The sequence below is a fragment of the Acipenser ruthenus genome, chromosome 4 (genome assembly GCF_902713425.1).
Source record: "Acipenser ruthenus chromosome 4, fAciRut3.2 maternal haplotype, whole genome shotgun sequence".
NCBI lineage: Eukaryota > Metazoa > Chordata > Actinopteri > Acipenseriformes > Acipenseridae > Acipenser > Acipenser ruthenus.
Window position 1 is genome coordinate 80,504,739 of NC_081192.1, and position 23,734 is coordinate 80,528,472.

The 23,734-nt window shown below is 35.9% G+C and overlaps 1 protein-coding gene across 1 annotated transcript in view; it reads right to left on the reverse strand.

Annotated features, from left to right (window-relative positions):
• LOC117400227 (septin-7) overlaps positions 1–20,993 on the reverse strand; it is a gene marked incomplete at its 5' end in the record, with an annotated part of 41,347 nt that extends 20,354 nt beyond the window's left edge. Inside the window, 4 exons of the mRNA XM_033999839.3 lie at positions 609–743; positions 1,461–1,561; positions 7,206–7,312; positions 20,885–20,993. Coding sequence (XP_033855730.2) covers positions 609–743; positions 1,461–1,561; positions 7,206–7,312; positions 20,885–20,993 — 452 coding nt within the window. The remainder of the gene's footprint in view (positions 1–608; positions 744–1,460; positions 1,562–7,205; positions 7,313–20,884) is intronic.
• Positions 20,994–23,734: the final 2,741 nt, after the last annotated feature.

A 23,734-nucleotide genomic window follows, 5' to 3' on the forward strand; every position in this document is an offset into this window, starting at 1 on the left:
TTCTGTATGACGGTGAGCTTCAATAAATATGACTGTTCCCATTTATAATGATTACAGAGAACCGACACACTGAATGAATAACTCAGCAAATGAAATAAACTCAAACAATTTTCATAGGCAGGCAGCCAAGCCCTATGTGATTTTTTGTTATCTTCTACAAATAGTCTTCCACTGTTAACAGGTTTATTGATCATTGCAATTGATTATGAAAACAATGGGAATTACTTTAGTAAGAATAGAACCAGTTATTTAAATAAGTAATTAAAACAAAAAAAGGATTATATGTTGTACCCATCAAGCCTTTGCTAGATATGAACTACTCTATGGACAAAGGCATCTTTGTTCACCTGTTGCAAGTGGAGTCTGGAAAAGCTATATCTTATCATGTATCTAGATTTGAATATGATTTTATCTCTCTCTCTCTCTAGATTGATATAAATTTTTTTTTTTTTTTTTTTTAAATGTGTTAAAACGTGAAATACAGGATAAAATGATAAAACACCAAAACTGAACTCTGTCAATGAGTTAGAAACAGGTTTCAACTTTATGGGATTTTGTTACGTTTACTGCACAATAATTTACAATAGGAAACAGACAAACATACTGACCCATGACCTGAAGGTGCAATGAAGTATAAACAGCAATGCACTCTGTTATCTGGCATCTGACGTCTGTTAACACGAGACTCTGCATTCAGGTAATCCTCAAACTTACTATCAATGTGATCGATGACAGGCTGCCAGCTGCAGGAGAGTCCCAAGAAATTAACAGTCAGATTGGCATTTTAGAGGACAGAACACCTTCATAATGACATCAACAGATGATACAAATTAAGCACATTAAGTAATAAAATAAGAAATGTGTTCATTTGTCCAGATACAAAAAAACGTTAAAACAGAATTTTGTCAACAAAAAACAAAGCCTCCTGAGGCATAATGAAAGGGGTATCTCACACAGTATCTGATTGAATGGTTTGTTAACATGTACTGTAGTAAAATGTATTTAATGTACATGAAAAAGTTCTGCATCATTCATACGACTGGAGGTTAAACCAATATGGCAATAAAACAGTTAATACAATTTGTACTGGACAACACCGGTAAAATGTTATTACCGGAACTTAACTGAGCTGTGTACTAAATATTAAGATAAGTTTAAAAAGTAATAGAACAGTCATTAGATCAGAGATCAATGTCACCAACACAATTAGCATTCAGAGTTTATGTAACTCCACTAATTTTAAGTCACTACCTGTTTTCTGAGGCTTTGACAGTGTGGCAAGTTTATAAAAAAAACTGCGATCATCATTTCTGCCATTTACTAAATTACATTAAAAGGTTATATTAATTATATTTAAAATATACCACAAAAAAACAAAACAAAAAAAAAACAAACACTCATTGAGATGTAACATATTGTTTCCAGGTGCATCCTAGATTTAAAAGAAACAAAATCCTTACCAGTTACTGTTGTCCACAGCATCTCCAAATCCAGGTGTATCTACTATTGTAAGTAGTAACTGGACCCCGCCTTCTTTTATTAAAACTTTGGACTGTTCCACCTGAAAAAAACAAAATAAAACGGCGCTAAAGAAATATATCCATATAAAATCACCTTTTAAAAAACAAACATATAGCCTATAGAACAGAGATGTTTGTTATATACATCTAAACCCAGGATTACACTTGCATCCGTGTTGCAGCACAGGATGTGTGGCTGGCCCCGACATGGGCCAACCATGTTTACATATTTAAACACATACGTACTTGAATCTTTTAAATGCTATATTTGTTTTTACAAGCCAAGTGTGCAATGTAGCTATTGCTGGTATAAAAGTATCTGGTTTATTAACCCTTCAACAGCGGCAATAATTGGGCTCACACAGAATGTGAAACAGGGTACAAATGCACCCCAATACATAAACACTGTTAAATTATAACAAAATTAAACTGGTTTATATTATTTAATGCGTTCATTGAATACATATTGTTTTGAAGTGCTACTGCAAGTATTTTTAAAATATTTTATTTATTCTTAAACAAAACCGTATTATTATTATTAACAGTAAATGCCTTTAAAAATTCACAAACACAAATATAAAACTACAAAAATAAATATTGTATTTTACACAGACACTCAACATGTACAAAATATAATAAACAACCAATTTGTCATATTAATATGAAGAAGTCACAGACATTTGCACATTACATGTAGGTATTGAAACACCAAGTACAAAAACTAGGTGTTGTGCAACTGGAATCATGAAAAAGCTGCTGTAAGAAAATGGTGTCATGCTTGGTAAACATGCTGCAGGTGCGATTACTTTTTCATAGATACAGCCGTGCTACAAATATGCAGGCCAAAAGACACTGTGCAAGCATGACAGGAATTAATAACATAAGCATGTTAACATAAGTAGCTTTTTCATAACAAGATAAAGCATACCAAGTACCAAAGTGTAGGGGTTTACGAGGGTGATTTAAAAGATTGTTCCAGAGCTTAACATCAAAAAGTATGTTGGAAGGCATAGTTTCAAGTGAAGATAACGAGAAATCAAACATTTCTGTACCTATCATTCAGCATAAAACAACTATATTAGACATGCCCTGCCATGGCAGCAAAATGAGTGATCAGTAACATGAACAACTAGATGACCTATGTGTGCACACTGTATGTACTGCAAGAATGAAAGTATGACATACATACAGACAGTATTATACTGTTAATGTACTGACAACGTTTCATCACCATTACATAAGCAGTTCTCTAATGTGTGTAATAGGTATATACTCATACCTACACTATATCTCTGTCTGCAGGATTACATTCCCCAACAATGGAAACAAAGAGACTTGTGATTTAGCTGGCAATTCACATTGACCGTTTAAAGAAAACACACTATGCTACAGAATTATATTTAAATAACATGCAAAAGTAAATTTGTGTTTAAAAAAAAAAAATATATATATATAAATAAAGTGACTAGTAGACTAAAAAAAAGCATGTTACAAAAAATGTACACAACACACAAAAAACACTTCCTGGTATATTCCCCAGCTTTGTCTAGCATGAAATAATTAATCTGACATAATGCAATAGGTTTGGACAGTTACTTTTAATGATGAATGACCTAAAATTGGGCTGACACCAGTCTAAAGCTGAAAAGATTAAGTACAATAAGGTGATTTGTCTATCAGGGAAAACAAAAAAAACACTTCTCTTCCCTAGCCCCTCTGTGGTGGAACTAGCTACCGGAGAACTAAAACTCATTTTTGTTAAAAGCACCCAGGAGAAGCAATTGCTCATAACCTCCTTGATAACTTACTCCTGTGGGAACTGTATTTTTACCTCGAGAATAATTGTGCATGGAACATCATATTTTAAACTGTCCTGACTTGCAGTGTTCAAGACAGTTCAGCCTGGTATGTGATATTTTATGCTCCATTACCAAACAACTACTGCTAAACTTACCCAATCCCAACAGAAACAATTAGCTATTCTTCTGACAACTAATACCTTTGGCTTTGAGAAGATTGTGTAAGGCTTGTGTATTAATTGTTGATACACAATAAGTGGATTCAAAAGCCTTTATTGGGAGAGTAGACACTATTAGGAGGTGTACAGAGCAAAAGGGACAGTGCACCTAGCTGTTTTAGTCTAGTTTAAAAGTCTCTCACATTTCTCTCTAATTTTCACTTCCTGTATCCCCTACATAAACAAAATGAACATGTGGGAACCCTAACTCTTGAAATGCAAACATGCATTCATTTAAAAGATATAGGATACATATTCCAAGCACAGTATAACCAGGGTTTTCAATTAGTTTTAAAGTACGTGACACTTCCAAGGTAGTAGGGGGGATCCATCTCATCGAGATGCGTAGCACCGAGAGGGGAGTGTGCGGGAGGGAGGTTTCCCAGTGGGAAGTGTTTGAAAAAAGGGGTAGAAATGGTGCATTGTGTTACAGTTTTGCATGGTTCAAGCATGTGCTAGACTAGCAGTGGTCTGCTTATAGTGTCTGACAATGTACTCCATTAGTGCAATGAAGGAGCTGTATTTCAGCACTGCTCACAGGAAGGCAAGAGCAACAAGAAGAAAAACTTTGAGCATCAAGGCTCCTGCAATGCAAGACTGGCTGAAAATGTGTATGGAATTGGTGACCACACCTTAATTGTGTATGGGAAATAGCATGTTGCAGCTCCCATGCTCAGTGTTAGTGAAGTCCTGATCTTACACCATGTAACACAGACAGCTCTTATGATTACATGCTACCATTTATTTTTCAGTGAAAACAAGTTTGAGTTATTTCTATTATTTCAATACATTTTAGATATTTTCATTAGCACAATCTGAGAGCTAAATTTAGTGACTATGCAGTGCATTTCATTTTTAATTCCCTCAATGTTTTTTTTTTTTTTTCCCCCCCCCCCAACAGTACACTTATTCATTCCCAATTATGTCTATGTGTTCTGCTTTCATCTTAACATGGTCAGTTTGAGAAATAAACTTTGTTTTCCTTGTAACATCTGACCCTGCTTTAGTCCAAAACTCAGCTACGTACTGTTTTTCGTTATGGTAACATCCTAAATTACCGTGCATGCTTCTTTGGCTGACGAGATATTATCAGCTAATTATCTAACTAGGGAACCTGCTGCACAATTAAATCATCCTTAAACTCCTGATGGTAAACAATGTAACCGCATCTAATATATATGGGATAGTTGTGGCTGCTAAGAAGATGCAACAGACTAAATAAATCTGTTCATGCTGACTCTCGTTTGACTGGCAAAATATAAATTGACTGGAGTTCACAAAGAACACTGTTTTCAGCTTGATACGGTTACCTTTTCACTTTCTTTTTTGTTTAATTATTGAGCTTTTTGCTGCATTAAAGCCCTTCATTAAAATTATTTTCTTCATTTTCACAGCATTTTGTTAATGGCGCGTGTCCAACACACAAACCTTAAGTGTATTTTTATTTTTCGCTGTTCTTGTTCTAAATTTCTTCAATGGGACTGTTCATTTTAAGCTACGTTTTCACACAAGAGTACTCACAAACATTTGGTCACCATCGCAACTGTTGCAGCCCTGACCTCTACCCCCGTGCACGCTACACTAATAATAATTAAAACAGGAATACATGGCTTTTTTTTTGCATATGTATAGTCAAAATGTACTATGTATAGCTTTTATGTATTATATCTTACAGTGCGATAATAGAACTTTGGCACTTCTCCATATTTGCCACTAATTTTAAATTGGCTGAAATGATGTCAATCTGTCCTAACGCTTTTCATCACAATACCTACAAAGAAAACCTTGCAACAGTCTTTAGCCCAATATATAACCTAGACATCCGTGCTAGAAAACTCCCAAAACTGAAAATAGGACTAGATATCTTTGATGACTCGTGCAAGTGTCGAAATCACGGAAAAATATTCTTACACAAATTACTAATGTAAGATCACACCCCAGGCAGGATTACACCTCCACAAATCTGATAGAAACCAAAAGGTAATTACACATTTGAAAACATTGCTCAATACAGGAGATTTATGTATATTCTCATCTAACATTATCACTTACAGCAGTGATCTATGAAGGTACATGTAAAGCCACTGAAAAAAAAAATGAATACCTTTGAAGGGAATAATGTACTTTTTACAGTCCTTGTAAAAAGCACTAGCCATTTAACCACAAGGTATTCTAAATCTTAGAAATCACATTTTTACTTTTTAGGGCTGTCTACTGTAAAGTGGACAACTACTATAAAATGTAAGTAATTACTACATTACTACAATTACTACATTTATACCAGCCATCAGAATATACCAATTAACATAAACAATGGTCATTCCATTAAGCACAGAACTAACCAGTGCTAGAAGTAGACAGTAACAGTGTTGAATGACACACGTAGCGCACACTTACTGTACTACTGGACAGACAGCAATACCCTGCCATTAGGTAGAGCATACAACACTGTTAATACTGGGCAAAGAATCAATCAACTCCACAATCCTGTGCTGTCAGCATTCAGCAGTCCTTTGCATAATTTGTCTGGCAAGACCTGCTGGACTTATTGAGACAGAGAGCTGCACAACTGGGAACCCCTTATGTTTTTCCACCTCTGCGCAGGATGTGACTTGTAAATCATGCCAACATGGATATCAGGCTAAAATCTAGTAAACTGCGACAGATGGATCACTTGGACCTCCTTTCAAGAAAGGTATGAAATGTTTTGATATAAAACAAAACTTCAACTCTGTTTTAAAAGGTGCCACAGAGATCCCATTTTAGGAGATGCTTTCACCTGTAGGAGATGAAACTGAAAAAAGATATTCCTTGATGCCTTGCTTTGTGCAATGTAACCATTCTGGATTATGTAACTAGAAATTTAAAAAAGTGTATTGGGTGCAGAATATCTTGTTAAATTAAAACATTGATAAATATCTAATTCAGAAAGCATATTAAATATAGCACCACAACAGATGTTCCCCTGGAAGGTCTGTTTTAGTGCAAAACCAGATGGATTCATGGCAATGACATCAGAGTTGCTTTAGTAACTTTAGATACAACATAAAAGGCAGAGTATTATTGTACAGTCCTGTACTGCTGAACACTGCTTACTGTCTCCTATACATTTGACATTCATCGTGGCAGCTTCTGTATGAAAAATTGCAATGAAATCCTTTGCTAAATGCACTATTGAGAGTTTGTTATGGAGCCTGTCCAAATGTAAATTTCCTATCAACAGTACAGATTGTTATAAAGAAACATGCTACAAATGGGAACATTTGCAGCTGTTTAACAGACGCCATATTTCCATCTTGCAACAGCAAAATACTGGCTGACAGATATTAAAACAAAAAAAAAATTACCAAGACCAAATATGACAGTCAACAATGCAGTCAGCAATAGATTATATATATATATATATATATATATATATATATATATATATATATATATATATAGAGAGAGAGAGAGAGAGCGAGGAGAGAGAGAGAGAGAGAATTTTATATATATATATATATATATATATATATATATATATATATATATATATATATATATATATAGTTTCAAAAGGCAAATCAAACTGAATGACAATTAGGTATAGGTGAACTAACAAGATCAATACATATTTCCTCAGTGCTCTTTGGGCCGCTTATTGCGGCTTGAAGTTAAGTTGCATTTACCTGTACAGTCTTTTTGATTCTGTGTGAGGGACCAGGATATTCTGTTGAGTACAAGTCCGTCAGAAACAAGGAGTTGATCAATGTTGACTTTCCAAGCCCAGATTCACCTTAAAAACAAACAAATTAGTTTTAACACATTTTATTCACACATTCTCCTTCCCGATTGTAGAGATAGTATATTAAATGAATGCTTGATCACACTGTTCTGGTGTCCACATATGGGAGAAAACAATCCATTTGAAATAATGAAAGCAGTCTTGAATACATTTAAACACCAACAGTACAGTTTTATGATCTGATCTCAACGAGATCTGATATCATCTCGTTCAAATCCAATGTGGATCATTCCGAGTTACTTTGTTTTTCAGATCCATTAATTATTTACAGTTGTAAATTTATCTGTACAAAATATTTTATGTATTTATTTATTTATTTATTGAACCCTTGTCTTGTACTGGAATGGAATGAAATTAACAAAAAAAGGAGCAGTTCACATGTTCATGCTTCCCCTTTTCATTCTCGTTACATCAATTAGCCTTGTTTGACTGGGTCACAGGTGAAATCGGTGGTCACACATCCACCACACAATTACAACGTTTGCAGAAAGTCTTAAAGAATGATCAGTAGATTTGATGTCTGTACAGACTAACTGTTCTTTCACCTCTCAAGAGAAAATGTCCCCTCCCTCAGTTTTCTGATTCTAACACAAACACCTGCAAAGCATTATCTCCAAATCCCCATAGCCAGGGGGCAGAAGCCGGAAATGCCTCCAAAATCCAGTTTCTAAACACTGGACAGTAGACAACCATCTGTTACCAAAGGATGCAGTGTGTCTGGCATTCTGAGGTTCAATTTCATTTACAACATTAAAAAAATAAAAGATTTACAAATACACTAGCTTGGGGGGACCCTACTTATACTACAGTGTATTAAATGTGAAGAAATAAGCAGCATACTAAAAATTAAAGTGTTATTAAGTGTGCACCGAAATAAGTCAATTTATGCAAACGCAAGTTTCTGTAGAAACTTTAATAATTCAGCCCAATCGCATATTGTAAATAGATACAAGAATGCAATGTATCGGTGTACCTCAAGAACCTGTCCTGGGACCCCCTCTGTTCCCGCTTTACACCCACTTGCTAGGTACTCTCATCTCTTCTTTTGGCTTCTCCTATCACCTTTATAATGATGTTGCCCACATCTCCTCCCGCATCTCAGAATGTCTCTCAGCAATCTCAACTTGGATGCATTCTCACCACCTCAAACTTAACCTCTCTAAATCTGATCTCCACATTCCTTCCTCTTCCAGTCTCCCTTGACTATCACTTTTTCCATCTCCTTCTACTAAAAACCTACAGAAGGTGTTACTCTGGAGATATTTATATAACAAAATTACAGAACATATAAAAATTGCGTTGTGCCGCGTTACAGCGAGACAGAATCTCAAGGGACTGAAATACCTCACTTGTTATTGTAGTGTAGTGATTTTTATATAGACTGTACATATTATACATATTTTGTTGTGACTTATGTAGAATGTAATAAACAAGTTTTTTTCCCCCTTCACACTTTACGCCATTTCCACATTTGTTTTATTTGAAGTGTTTAAAATTAAATTTCAGTTTTCTTTTGCTTGTTCAGCTACATCATGTTATTACTTCATGAAAATGTGTCTATGGCCACAGTTTACTGTGAAGACACGGCAATGGCAAGGAATGAAAAAAGAAAATAAATAAAATGCATTGTCAACTTTATGTACTATTTATTTCGGGAATAAACAAAACAACGTTTAATTTGAATCGTTATTTGGCATCCTTTGTAATTAATTCACTGGGGTAAAGTAAGTCCTACACAATTTATTCTTTACTCTTGGGATATTTTTCTATTTTAACGTGTTACAAATTGTAAGGTCTTGCTTGTAAAATAAAGACACACACACATAGGGGTCACGGCCACGCCCCCTGCCGCTCTGCTGTCTCTGCCTGCGTTCAGATCAACATAATGGCTTTTATTACTTTTTGAAAAACGAATGAATATCTGAAAGAATATTTAAATTATGAGCGAATATCTGAACGTACAAAACTATTCTCTAAAATTCTGATGCCACTTCATGTAAAGGGGGAGGGGTGGGGGGGGTCAACTTAAAGTTCTCATGCACCAACATTCTATGCATTCTTGTAAGCATTCATGGAAAGCAGCAAAAACAAATGGCATCCTGAAATGAATACATCTTCAAATTAAGAAATAGCAAGCATAAGTGTATGAGAGCATTCCGTTTATCACCCAAATCACTAACAGCACAAAAGGGACGACAATAGTAAAATGTTCATTAAATGCTTTGTTGCTGTACCAGTTAGATGTAGGTTAAAGGTTAACCACAATTCAAAACATTTAATAGTTCATAAAAAGTCAAGCTGGGAAAACGTAATCCTCTCAGTGCAACACTGTATCAGACTAAAAAGTTCAATATATGTATTTTAGTCATGTTTATTGAAAAGATATCCATCACATTTTATTGTGAACAACAATATTTAATATTCTTACTTGCACATTCTTATTAACTGTTGCAAAATCCTCAGAAAGCTACATCACTCCAACATCTTTGTAGTATGGTCTCCTAGAACGATTTGATTGCACAGTTGGTAGGCTCAAATTACTTCTAAAAGCTGCTGATTTGACAGATCAACAGAGGAATATTAACACTAAATCAAGTGTAACGGATTGGCTGTCACACAACTTGCAGGTCTATTAAAAAGCAATAACATGGCACTTTTTCTATGAATATGGATTATGAAAAACAATGCTGACCATTTAAGATTCAATACATGCTGAACAAAATATCTGAATCTACTCTGACATTAGCACACCCTAATTTACCAGACTGAATATCAGATAACAGGAGACAATTCCTTAAATCTCACAAATAAAAGTATTGTGTGTTTGTATCAGAAAATGGTTTGGGCTCTCTATTTATCTCTGATAAGTTTTTCACCCCAGTATTTTCTGCATTTAGCTACACTGACCCTTGAAAGTACAATGGCACCACTATGACACTGTACCAAGCTGGCACAGACATTCATTTGACAGAGACACTCCATCTCTGATGTACTTGCTGGGGAGATCTTCACATAGCACAAATAGAGCTGCATTTCAAAGGAGTTAACACATCAACAAAAATAAATTTAGTTTGGTCTAAGCCTTTGTACTGATTCACTCTTATGTATCAGCTTAGAAAGCCCCCCCCCCCCCCCCCCCAAAAAAAAATAAAAAAAATAAATAAGATCATTATTGTATTATTGTATTTCTTGCTCTTATTGTATTACTTGTATTGTAACACTTGAAATGTATTTGCTTACGATTGTAAGTCGCCCTGGATAAGGGCGTCTGCTAAGAAATAAATAAATAATAATAATAAAGATAATTTTTTTCCTATCTATATCTTATTGTTATATTGCTAAAATGTATTAGATTATTGTTATATTGCTAAAATGTATACATCTGCATTAATTTATTAAATTATAAAACAAAAGGATTTAAACAAAAACACAAAACAAGGGCACATTGGCCAAAGCAAAATAAACACATCTAATAAGGCCGTTAGTCAAATGAGTACCTTTCAATGGTAGCATTCTCTCTCTCTCTCAATACTGTTGCCTTTCTCTTACGCCCTCTACGCTCTCCTCCGCTCTGAGCGGGTCTTTTATATTTTGTGGCTGGAGCCTTAATTACCCATTAAAGAATGACCTTAAGATTCCATCCACATTCCCATGCTCTTTAATCTGGTTGGGGATTTAACCCCATCCACGCCAGCTATACTTTATAAGACTGGCTTTTCACCGGTCTCAGATGAGACATAATAATGGCAGACGGGAACTGTCCGCCCGCGCGCACAGACACACAACAATAACACTAATAATAATACTACTACTAATAATAATAATAATAATAATAATTACACATGAAAACATATACATAAGGGGTGGGCACCCCGTCACAGGGTGTTTTTAAAATTCATTTTGCTACCTCATTAGCTTCAGTAACATTTCAATTTACACTTCTCCACGGTGACAGGGATACAGGGGTTATGCTTGTATGTTTGTTTTAACTACAGTATATTTTGAGAATCACTCATTCAGTTTGATTAAACTTGGTATGGGCATTCAAGTGCTTGGAGGTGTCCCGATCTTTGCCATTGTGGCCTACTTTTGCATGAGTTTTGGCCTCCGATTAGTTGGGATAAGGAACAAATTTGCGCAAATTAGATTGAACTTTGCATGGACACTTGTTACGAGAAGTTTTTCCATGTCTTACCACAGATCCTGTTGTGGGTTATGTTTATAAAATTACTCTGCTTATTTTGTAAAAAGAAACAAAAAACAATAAGATTTTAAAACTATAAAAGTATTTTTTATTGAATGTATCCTTCCACAACTGCAAAATAATCCCTATATTGTGGCAGTAGACACTACAAATAGGCTCAAAGAACTTATTACAGCTGAATTAATTATTTTTGTCAATATCCACATTTACTTACTGTGACAGAGATCGAATGATTCTTGGTGTTAGATCTCCCTCCCGACCTGTGAGGACGCTGTGTAAAGGGAACAGAGTACCCTGGACTGGATGGCCCGACAGTTTATTACCAGGGTTAGGCAGAAGTCTGCCATCTAGAAAGGGGGCGGAGCTACAGTACACCAAATCATCGACCAGGAAGGGAAACGATGTGGCAGCTGCGGATTGGAGGAGCGGTTGCACTTGTTAACCAAGGGGTCATGATTGATGGTATTTAAGGGGACGTAGTGATGTGATCTGTTCCTTCGCTATGGTTCATGCTAGACCAAAAGGAGAACTGTATTGTGAACCGTGAGTGTTTTGTCGTGTCGTTTGTTATTTAGACGGCTGACACGATCCAGAGCTGTCGCCAAAGGCCAGCTGTAAACCCGGACAACATCACTGCACTTTGTAGCACTAAAGAACTATAATTTCACTACGAGCACTAGAGCACCCACTTTGGACGTGTTTGTGTCTGTGTTACGTCTGGGTGAAAAAGAACATTTTTATTATTTTGGGACCAAACCGTGGATTAAAACAGAGCAATACACGCTGCTGTGTTGCCTGTTAACACTGTTATTTACTGCTGTTCGCCATCAGGCAATTGGATTACAAAATAAAACACCATTGCATCTGGATTATCATTGTCTGTCTGTTTATTGATCACCTGCACACTGTTAACCACTTTGAAACGCATTTATTGTTATACTGCAGATTGAATGTATTTTTTTCTGTAAAGTAAAACTACAAAAATGTAGAAAACTGCTTACTTACATGTTTTTATACACACTAGTATGTAACGATGTTTACAATAATGACACTCTACTTTTACATTTGAAATGCCAAGCCTTTGTTTGTTCTCACCACCAGAGAAAGACAGGCTTTCTCACTTGCTTGCTTGTTGGCTGGGTGTCACTCAACACAAACAAAACTGTTAACTGCATTTTTAATACACAATGATGTCTGCAATTACTGTATTTTTGTTTATTACTTATTGCACCGACTTTAAAATCTGAACCTAATTGTTTTTTTTTCATACATGATCACTTCAAAGTCCTCTCACAACTAGCGCATTACATCAAAGCGTCAGTGTCCAGCGTAACATTCACAGAGACTTTCACACCGGCCACTCTGTGGGCGTCCGGCATAACTTTACTTACTTAACCAGTGTATTTATGAAAAATATCCATCAATGTGGCAAATCATTTCTTTTATTGCCGTGTTCAAAATACTAGTCTAGCTTCTATTAATCAAGTAACAATACATCCCCCAGAATGCCATGGGAGGGAGCCAGGATGAGGTACACCTGGCGCCAATAGTTAATAATGAATGCCACCTGCCTGTGATTAGCAGACAGGTATTTAACAGCAAAAAATTTTTATTCAGGGCAGTCTGTGTGAAGGCAAGAGGCTGTTGGTAAAAGAACAAGGTACTATTTAAACCTTTTGTGAAATAACATGTAAAAAGTATTTTGTGATCGGAAAACAGCTTAACCGTCCGATGTAGTGAGAAACGGGAGTGAAAAGGTGTAGTTAGAACGTGGGGAGTAGTCCTTTATCCCCCTCATGGACTACATTTCTCTCCTCTTCCCCCTAGTCTGCCACACTGGACACTATGACCTCAAATCAGATTGTGGTACGGTACGATAAATGCCTTGCATTATTTCTTTATTTAAAAATAAAGTTGTTTAGCAGGCTTATCCAGCCTCTCAAGTCAGCATGAATAGACTGAATTTATTTTCACTGATGCAACATTACAAGATGCTGCTTGTCAGGAAGATACTAAATTGGATTAGCTGGTTGAGGGAGGGTGACGAATAATCACTTCAAATATTTAGAACTATGCAATCTTTCATTATCATCATTTTTGAAGGCTTGGCTTCTGGCAAGAGGTTTAGAAAGAGATCAGATGTGTAAATACTTGAACAGTACCAAGAAAGTACCATTCTTAAACAAATCAACATAAGCCCATTTTGATTTCTTTCAGATTTAACAAGACTGAAAAAGGAAGTCTACCATGTGAAAAGTTGGTAATTTTTTGTGGAGCTTTTTTTTGTGACTTATAGCTAGGGCTTGAAGTGTTCAGTTTTAACTGATAATAACCAGAAAAAAAACACCCCTGAAGACCTAATTAGAAAATTTTGTTTGTATTTTTAAATTTTGGCAATATATTTTAAATAATGTCAATTATTCACTACGCTCTTTCTACATAAAGAAAAAGGCTTTTAGAAGGCGGGCAGTGCATGCAAAGACATTGATACTGACCAATCATTAATTTTTGTGGACCTACGTAATAGAATACACTTGTTAGAGTGACTTGTGATTGGGTTCGGCTGAAAAAAACAAAGCAAAGCAAAGCAAAAAAAAAAAAAAAAAAAAAACACACACACACAACAAAAGGTGTGTTTGAGTAGTGTTTATTTTTAATAACCGAAAATAAGACTTTGCCAAATAATAAAAACTGACTCCCCTCCTCCCGAACTAAACAAAAAATAAACCCCCAAAAATTCAAGCCCTAATTATAGCCTACAGAAGTGAATTTAGTGGGATTTGGTCAGATTGAACCAGCAGTACTGATCTGCATGACAGAAAGTGGATACACACCAGAGTTTATTTAATCAGATTAATATAAATATATATTTTCTGTAGACCTTAAAGTTTTATAATTAAAATAAGTGATATCATTGTGAGAAGCACATACTAAATCAATTCAGATTTAAACAGCAAGAGAAAGAAGCATGTAAGGGTTTGCATGACCATGTTTGTTTTACTGTTAAGAAACAAGGCTGCGGTAATCTGTTTATTTAGGTAAGTGAATGGAGTGTTGTATAAAATGAAATTTTGCACTTTTTTTTCAAAATAACCTACTTTAGTAAGCTATATAACGTTTTTTGACGTTTATTTCTGTCCTCTCTACTTCCTTTAAAGCTGTAATTAGCATTGTTATACCATCTCTACTTCTTAATTACATCATGGATATCTGGCAAACAAACAAACATTTTTCTAACTATACATTCAAAAAAATATACCTGGTTTACTATGTTTGCAGAGTATTGATTGGAAATTAAATTGGTTATCAATAGAGATGTACAAATACTGTTACTGTTTTTGTATTACTTGAAAAAGACAACACATATGAAAGTGAAAGTAAAATACACGCGCACATTGTAATAGCATTCATTGGAAGACGCAGTAATAAGAGTGCAGTATTTACTTGTATTTCTCCTTACTGTTTTAGTGTCAGAAATAAAAAGAACGACTCTTTCAACACAAACTTTGAGTTCAAATATTTTAAGTGTGCAACACAACATTTGGTGGAGTAAAAAGAAAGGATCATTAACCCTTTGCGGTCCTATGTCAGACCAGGTCCGACATTACAATTTTCCCTTTCCGGTCCGATGTCGGACCCTGTCTGACATCATCAAAAAGACGTAAGAGACAGGTCTCTAGTCGTTTTTTCTCAGGAAAAAGCAGAGAAAACCATTCAATGGCCGAGTGAGACCGATAAGAGCCAAGAGAAGTCGAAAAAAAAGGGGCAATACACATAGCCCCAGCACCACAGATAACACGGCATAAACAAACAAGATAGCTGTTCTGCATCCAGCGCTCAAAGAATATCACAGACATTTGCAGAGCTTTTTAAGATGTTATAGTAATAATGACTTGGATCGCATTATTGAGGAGTTTGGTGATGATTTATCGGTATGCACGACTATGAAGAGGTATGTGAAAAATACAGTGAACAGGGGGTGGGGTGGGGCTGGAGATGCTGTACTGAGTGTCCTGCTGATATGCAGTGCCTTTTCAACCTGTTGTACTGTGAAAAAAAAAAAAACAACTTTTAAATCTGTATTAAAAGTAATCGCTTGCTTTTGTTTTAGGGCATTGAAAAATTATAGGTGCCCGACTCGGGTATGCAAGCAATTTTTTTACATGCTCCACAGAAATTTGTACATGCCCTGGGCATGTCGGGCAATATAATTTTCGAACACTGTTTTATTATTGTTTAGTTCATTTATTTCCACTCTACCTGCATTTAATAAAGCTACATTTGAAGTGATTTTTAAAACCCAAAACGTAATGACTAAAGCTAAGGTTTACAATTTTAGAAAAGCAAACTATGAAGTAGATTGGAGTAAAATAGAGAAAACATCCACAGAAAAGTACACAGAAAGAGTACTTGGAACTGCAAACGCAAGTCAAAAAGGAAGTTAGAAAGGCCAAGAGAGAGATAGAAATGAACATTGCTAAGGGGGCTAAAACCAATTCCAAAATGTTTTTCCAATATTAACAGCAAGAGAACATTCAAAAGAGGAGGTTAAATGTCTAAGAGACACAAATAGCAAAATCATAGACAAAGAAAAAAAAAAAGCAAATATATTAAATGATTACTTTTCACAGGTTTTTTTTTACAAAGGAGGATACAGACAACATGTCGACCTGTTCCTATCCAGTTTTAAATAACTTTATTTAAGGGACTAGGAGCTCTTAAAATAAACAAATCCCCTGGGCCGGATGAGATCCTCCCAATAGTACTCAAAGAAATTAAAGAAGTTATTTACAAACTGCTAACCAAGATCATGCAACAGTCTCTTGACACAGGGGTTGTACCGACAGACTGGAAAATTGTAAACGTAATACCGATCCACAAAAAAGGGAGACAAAACCGAACCAGGTAACTACAGACCAATAAGCCTGACTTCTATTATATGTAAACTTATGGAAACTATACTAAGATCCGAAATGGAAAATTACCTATATGGTAACAGTATCCTGGGAGACAGTCGGCATGGTTTTAGGAAAGGGAGATCATGTCTAACTAACCTGCTTGATTGTTTTGAGGACGCAACATCGACAATGGATAATTGCAAAGCATACGACATGGTTTATTTAGATTTCCAGAAAGCTTTTGACAAAGTCCCGCATAAAAGATTCATTCTCAAACTGAACGCAGTAGGGATTCAAGGAAATGCATGTACATGGATTAGGGAGTGGTTAACATGTAGAAAACAGAAAGTACTGATTAGAGGAGAAACCTCAAAATGGAGCGAGGTAACCAGTGGAGTACCACAGGGATCAGTATTAGGTCCTCTGCTATTCCTAATCTACATTAATGATTTAGATTCTGGTATAGTAAGCAAACTTGTTAAATTTGCAGACGACACAAAAATAGGAGGAGTGGCAAACACTGTTGCAGCAGCAAAGGTCATTCAAAATGATCTAGACAGCATTCAGAACTGGGCAGACACATGGCAAATGATATTTAATAGAGAAAAGTGTAAAGTATTGCACGCAGGCAAAAAAAAATGTGCATTATAAATATTATATGGGAGATACTGAAATTGAAGAAGGAATCTATGAAAAAGACCTAGGAGTTTATGTTGATTCAGAAATGTCTTCATCTAGACAATGTGGGGAAGCTATAAAAAAAGCCAACAAGATGCTCGGATATATTGTGAGAAGTGTTGAATTTAAATCAAGGGAAGTAATGTTAAAGCTTTACAATGCACTAGTAAGACCTCACCTAGAATATTGTGTTCAGTTCTGGTCACCTCGTTACAAAAAGGATATTGCTGCTCTAGAAAGAGTGCAAAGAAAAGCAACCAGAATTATCCCGGGTTTAAAAGGCATGTTGTATACAGACAGGCTAAAAGAATTGAATCTATTCAGTCTTGAACAAAGAAGACTTCGCTGTGATCCGATTCAAGCATTCAAAATTCTAAAAGGTATTGACAATGTCGACCCAGGGGACTTTTTTGACCTGAAAAAAAGAAACAAGGACCAGGGGTCACAAATGGAGATTAGATAAAGGGGCATGCAGAACAGAAAATAGGAGCCACTCTTTTACACAGAGAATTGTGAGGATCTGGAACCAACTCCCCAGTAATGTTGTTGAAGCTGACACCCTAGGATCCTTCAAGAAGCTGCTTGATGAGATTCTGGGATCAATAAGCTACTAACAACCAAACGAGCAAGATTGGCCGAATGGCCTTCTGTCGTTTGTAAACTTTCTTATGTTCTTATATAGATTAGCAATGTTACTTGACCATTTCTTAAATTATATTATCTAACGGTGAAGAAACAAGCTCAAAGCTATTTTTCTAGCTGTACATTCCTTAAAGGAAATTGATCGCTTTACTGTGTAAAGGATGTAGTCACTACACTACACTCCTTTGTTTCACAAGAGACATTCTGTCTGGAGACACACCTCTTGTTAAATTTTACAAACAAGTCACAATTAGCAAAGAAACAATTGGGTGGATTCATTATGCATTTAGATTAAAAGGGGTGCTATTTAAATTACAAATCGGGTGACACACTGCAGTGAACCTGTACTGCATTGAGTCAGTCAACACGCCTTTTTTTTATCAAAGTGTTTTATATTTTATCCTGGTTATTGTAATGCCAGTAAAACGCTAAACTTCATTTGTGGAGTACTGTAAATAGGATTACTCACTTGACATTGCTGGACTGTTACTAAACTCTTTCATATTTTGTTATTGTTATTGTAATGCCAATAATAAGCTAAACAGATCCTTTCAAAACACCGTTATTTGTAGACTGAACTATAGTGTTAGTGGGAGACTAAATAATTCTCATAACAGTTTTCCTGCTTATTTTAATGCCAGCAATGAGCAAAATTATGTTCATAAACATTATGACATGCAAGTGTCTTCAGGTGCTTTACTTACTAATACAGCAACAAGTCTGATTGAAAATCTTCACTAATAAAAAAAAAAAAAAAAAAAAAAAAGAATTGTAGTAATATTTACTAATTTACTTATTTTAACTCACATTATATTTATGTTCAAATGCTATGTGTTTGGGGGAAAGTGGGGAAAAACTGAAGAAACAGAAATCGTTATTTTTGAAAAAGGGAATTTGCTATTCCCCAGAATGGCAAAATCAGTAGTCCTACGTATGTTAGATTTAAACTCTGCTTTTGCATTTCTTTCCTGGCTTTAACCATTCTTCAAAACAAGCTTACAGCCCACTTACATTTTGAGAACTTCTCGAAAACCGATCGCTGGCAATGATATTTAGGTCTTCCATCTGTTTTAGGTTTGGCAAAACGATCAATAACTTTACTCTCCGTTCCCAGTTCACATTACTTTGTTTTTTGCATTTTTATTATTATGCCACTTTCATATTCTACATCTAAAACATAGTCCCCGCTACTATTTTCACTTACAACAGACACTTTTGTATGTGTGGGATTTCAAACTCAAACTTATCAACCTTTTGCCAGTAAAACTGGGTGGTAATATGAATACGGGCGACAGTATAGACTGGGCCCTTTATCGAGCATATACGATAGATGATTGTCACAAAGACGGCCAGAGTGGGTTGCGTCAGACCAGACAGGAATTCAAACACAGACAGTGGTTGTGATGAGCTGAGTGCAATGGCTGCACTCAGCGTTTAATAACAAAATAAAAGGTTTAAGCAACGGAATACAAAACAGGACACGGCACTTGACGCCAAAATAAACAGACAAACAAAACGAACTAACACTTAACAAACGGTGCACGGAGAGACAAACAAACAAACACGGTGAGTGAAAACAACTACTAATTCTTGCTCTTTTCATTAACATTTACCTCCGCTCCAATCCCGTTCTCCACTCACCGAACACCAACCCCGACTGCATGCTACGTGTCTCTATATATACTGTTGTGCTGGGAATCAATTACTAATTAATTACTCACTTGAATCCCAGCACGTGAATTCATTACGTGAAACCCTGTGCTCGCATATTATATTTTAAATGCACGTGCGTGATGTGCAATCCCATGCCTAAATACAAATATACAATTTAAACACACGTGAAACACAGACCCGTTTATATCCCGTGTACCAATCTATACACCAACATTAACATACGCACGCATATATACAACACAGAACACACAAATGCACACAGGGGCGGGGCACTTTGCCACAATGATACATAATCCTTCACACACCAAACTTGATGTGTCCGATTTCTAAATATGACTGTGCAATCTAAATCTTTGTGCTCAAAAGCTCTTTTGAGAATGCATTAAGAAACCTAAATACAAGTTAGTATAGGCAACCAACATGTTGTTCAGCTAGCATACATTTAAAGTGGGTCAAAGCACATAGGCCTACGTTGAAAGGACAACCATGAAGCATACCAGCTTTGTGCTTAGAACAAGCATGAGAAGAGTTCTGGTAAACGAAAAGCTGACCAGGAAAATTGTATGCAGCTGTATAAACCATAAAGCTTATTTAAAGAAACTCAATTTAGCAGCCCTGCACTAGTTGCCAACAGTATACTCAAAGCATTGGAAAAATATAAGCCTTGGAATGCATATAAAAAATGTATTTTAAAGTTTGAAATGAACAAAATAAAAAATAATACAATAAAATGGAAGAATGAAATAAATCAACACATTATTTAAGAGTGGTAATTTCATTCATTAAAAGTCCATGGGTTGAGGGGAAATTAGAAGGAAGTGGTAATGAAAATTCCCGCTCAGGTAACATTGTACAATTCTCAGCTGGTTGGCTCTCAGTGCTGGCTGAATGAATGAATTAGATTTAAAAGCTTTCTTTTCTTAGCAATTTGAAAATGACATTTCAGAATTCTTTAGACATATTGTAGAATTCAAGAAAAAAAAAGTGTTTATCATATTGTGTATACCAATTATACTTTTATTTTTTAATTACCTAGTAAATGATGGCCATACATATCAGGTAAGAGTAACTGGAATGAATTTGTTTAATCTGTGTACATGAATATGCTTTCTTCAAAGAGCAGAGAGAAGATTGTAAATGAAGCAGCAGACTGGTTACAATAGTAAATAGATAGTATACAATAGTAAGAGGTGAAGAAGAAAGCAATATTAATCAAAAGCTTCAAAAATGAAACTGGGACACATGTATCAAGGATACAACACAGCACAACAAATGCAAACTACTAGATGTGTTAAATAAAACAAACTAATCAAATTGTTGCAGCTATATACAAAATCTTATGAGGCCCAGGTTCAAATGTTACTGAATACCAAAGAATTACCAACTCTGTTGCTTCCTGAGGACTGCTCACATACTGTATTGGTAGTTTGTCAATACCAAAAAAAGATGAAAGAAAGCACAACTTACCTACTACCATCAGTGTGAACTCAAACCCCCTTTTCACAGACTTTCTGTATACTTGATTTGGAAGATTTGCAAAACCCACATATCCCTCAAGGTTTTTCTGTTGCTTACACAAAGAAAAATAAAAAGGTACAATTAAACAATCTAAACAAAAAATAAATAAATCATTATCACCTAACAGCAAGTCATTATGGAATATGTTTTAGTTTTGTTTTTTTTTACCTTAGCTTTCTTTCTCACAAGGCAAAACTTTCTAATGTGTTTCTCATACAGCTGACTGGCACAGGACAGATGCTGCAGTCACCTTATCACACGCATAAAGCATAGCTAAATGTTGACTTGACAAATATGTGTAAGCATTAATACAAACAAATATACATGGTTACATATTCAGCACAACTATTGCCTTACAAAACATTAGTTTTATGGTCATTCATCTTTCCTCACAATGTGCTGTTTTACCCACTTATAACAGACACCATCCATTAACTTATTTTGTAGCCAAACAGATGCATTCACCAGGTGTGGAAAGAAATGGGTTAGCGCTTCAATAAATGAGTCCCTGTTAATAAGCAAGATTCCATTTACCACCTTAACAGTTATATATTTTTGGGGTAACATTAATTTAACAATATCAACAAGGGATTGCTTAGTTTAATGGTTCAATACTTACAGCTACTTTGAATTGACATCATTCCAATATTGTAAACAATGACGAAGTGCCCAAGAGAGAGGAATTCCAAGAACATTGTTGTAGTAGCCAGTGGAGGCAGGTGAAGCAGCAGCAATGCAGGAGAAACATCAACATGGGGGGGAAAAAAACACAACAATTAGTCAAGTGAAACTGTACCCATGAAAACAGGAAGGAATATGAAATGCCCCTGAAATGTGAATGATGAGCAGAGCTCTCACAGCCCTGGAAAGGAATGGCACCACCACAGAGTTGGAATGTTTAGCAGTAGTGTGGGCTTTAGAGCACTGGTGTTACTACTTGGAAGGCAAACCCTTAACTGTAGTAACAGACCATTCTTCTCTCTTGTGGGTTTTCAATACGACTAAGACAAATACTCGACTGATTCGGTGGGCTTTAAAATGACAGGAATTTAATTTTACTCTAGAATATAGAAAGGGCAAATTGATTAACGTCCCAGATGCTCTGTCGCGTGCACCTTTATCTCCTGCAGGAGGTGTTGTTTTGGGTGTGCAATCCAGCAATAACAGAAAGTCTGAGAGTTTTCAACTTTTTCCTTTTTCCGATATGGATATCTGGGAAGCCCAGGTAAAGGATCCAGAATATCAGATGATTTTTCAAAAACTTCTCACTGAGATGAAAGAGTCTGAAATGAAATCTGAGCCTGCGGTTTCGTTTATTATACTTGAGGATAAAGTCTATCGCAGGGTATGGAACCTGGTACCAGATCTATATTCCCCAACAGTTAAGAAAAGCTGTTCTTCAGACTTATGATAATCCCCTTAGCGGACACCTTGGCACATATAAAATACTAAATAAGATATTGCCTATTGGCCGGGTGTCTGGAAAGATGTGCATGCCTATCTCCAGCAGTGCAAAATTTGTCAAGCTTTTAAGCCCGAAAATCAGCAACTGGTACAGAAACTTCAACATATTAAAACTAGCAAGACTTGGGAACCGACAGGGGTAGATCTAGTCGGACCACTGCCTGCAAGCTCTATGAACAACACTCAACTTGTAATTGTTGATCATTATACAAAATGGGTGGAACTTTCCTTTGAGACAGGCTACTGATCGAGGACCTCGGTTTGTTTCACAACTGTTGGCTAGTGTTTGAGAACAATGGAATGTTGTCCAGAAGCTAAATACTGCCTACCATCCCCAGACTTCACAGAACGAGTAATTTGTTGCTTAAAACATAACACAACATATTCATAATAAAGTTGAGGTCTTACTTATAAAACAACAGTACCACGTTTAAAGTTTGGGACTCTCTTTCTGTAGCTTGGTGTTGTTTACATTATCAGTACACTAAGTAATTGGAAGCTGAGTTTGTGTTTTTAAAAAAAAGGTATTTTCTTATGCCAATACATAAGAACATAAAGTTTACAAACGACAGGAGGCCATTCGGACCATCTTGCTCGTTTGGTTGTTAGTAGCTTATTGATCCCAGAATCTCAAACAGTACTGGTGATCGATCATCAGTTAGTTTCACAATCAGAACAGTTATTGCAGCGTTTAAAAAGTAAAACATTCACTGGCGGCTCTTCACAGCAGTCTATCCAGAGGCTGACCAGGTCTATGCGTCAGCGCTGCCAGGATTGTGTTCCTGCTCAGGGAGGTCATACCCAATACTAACTTTGTAATGTTTTCCTTTTGAAAGTGTGTCACGTTTCATACTGAAAACGTATCATGATTCTTTTATCTCTATTTTTGTTCATATTTTCTTTGTTTGATATCTGTTTTTAAAATCCTTTAGCCCTGAGTGTTGCGTTTCTTTTGTGCATCAGTATATACAGGATGCGAAATAACCGACGGCACTGGCAGCAATTGCCGCAATAACTCTCAAATTGAAAAAAAAAAAATAAAATCTTACAGCAAAAGTTGCCTATATGCCTGCAACATCATTGCCGCCGGTGTCCATCCAGACCAGCACATCTGATCTACAACCCATTCACAAACTTGCTCAGCGTCAGCTGGCCCGTTCTGTCACAATTCAATTGAATTCTGTCTAATCTCATCCTGCGAGAAAACGACTCATGATAATGTATTATTGTTGCCATTCTTTTTATTGTGCACCTCCCAGCATTAAGCCACGAGAAAGACGTACTGTATCATTGGTTAATGACGTGCAAACAGAGGGAGGGACATTGTTAGACTGA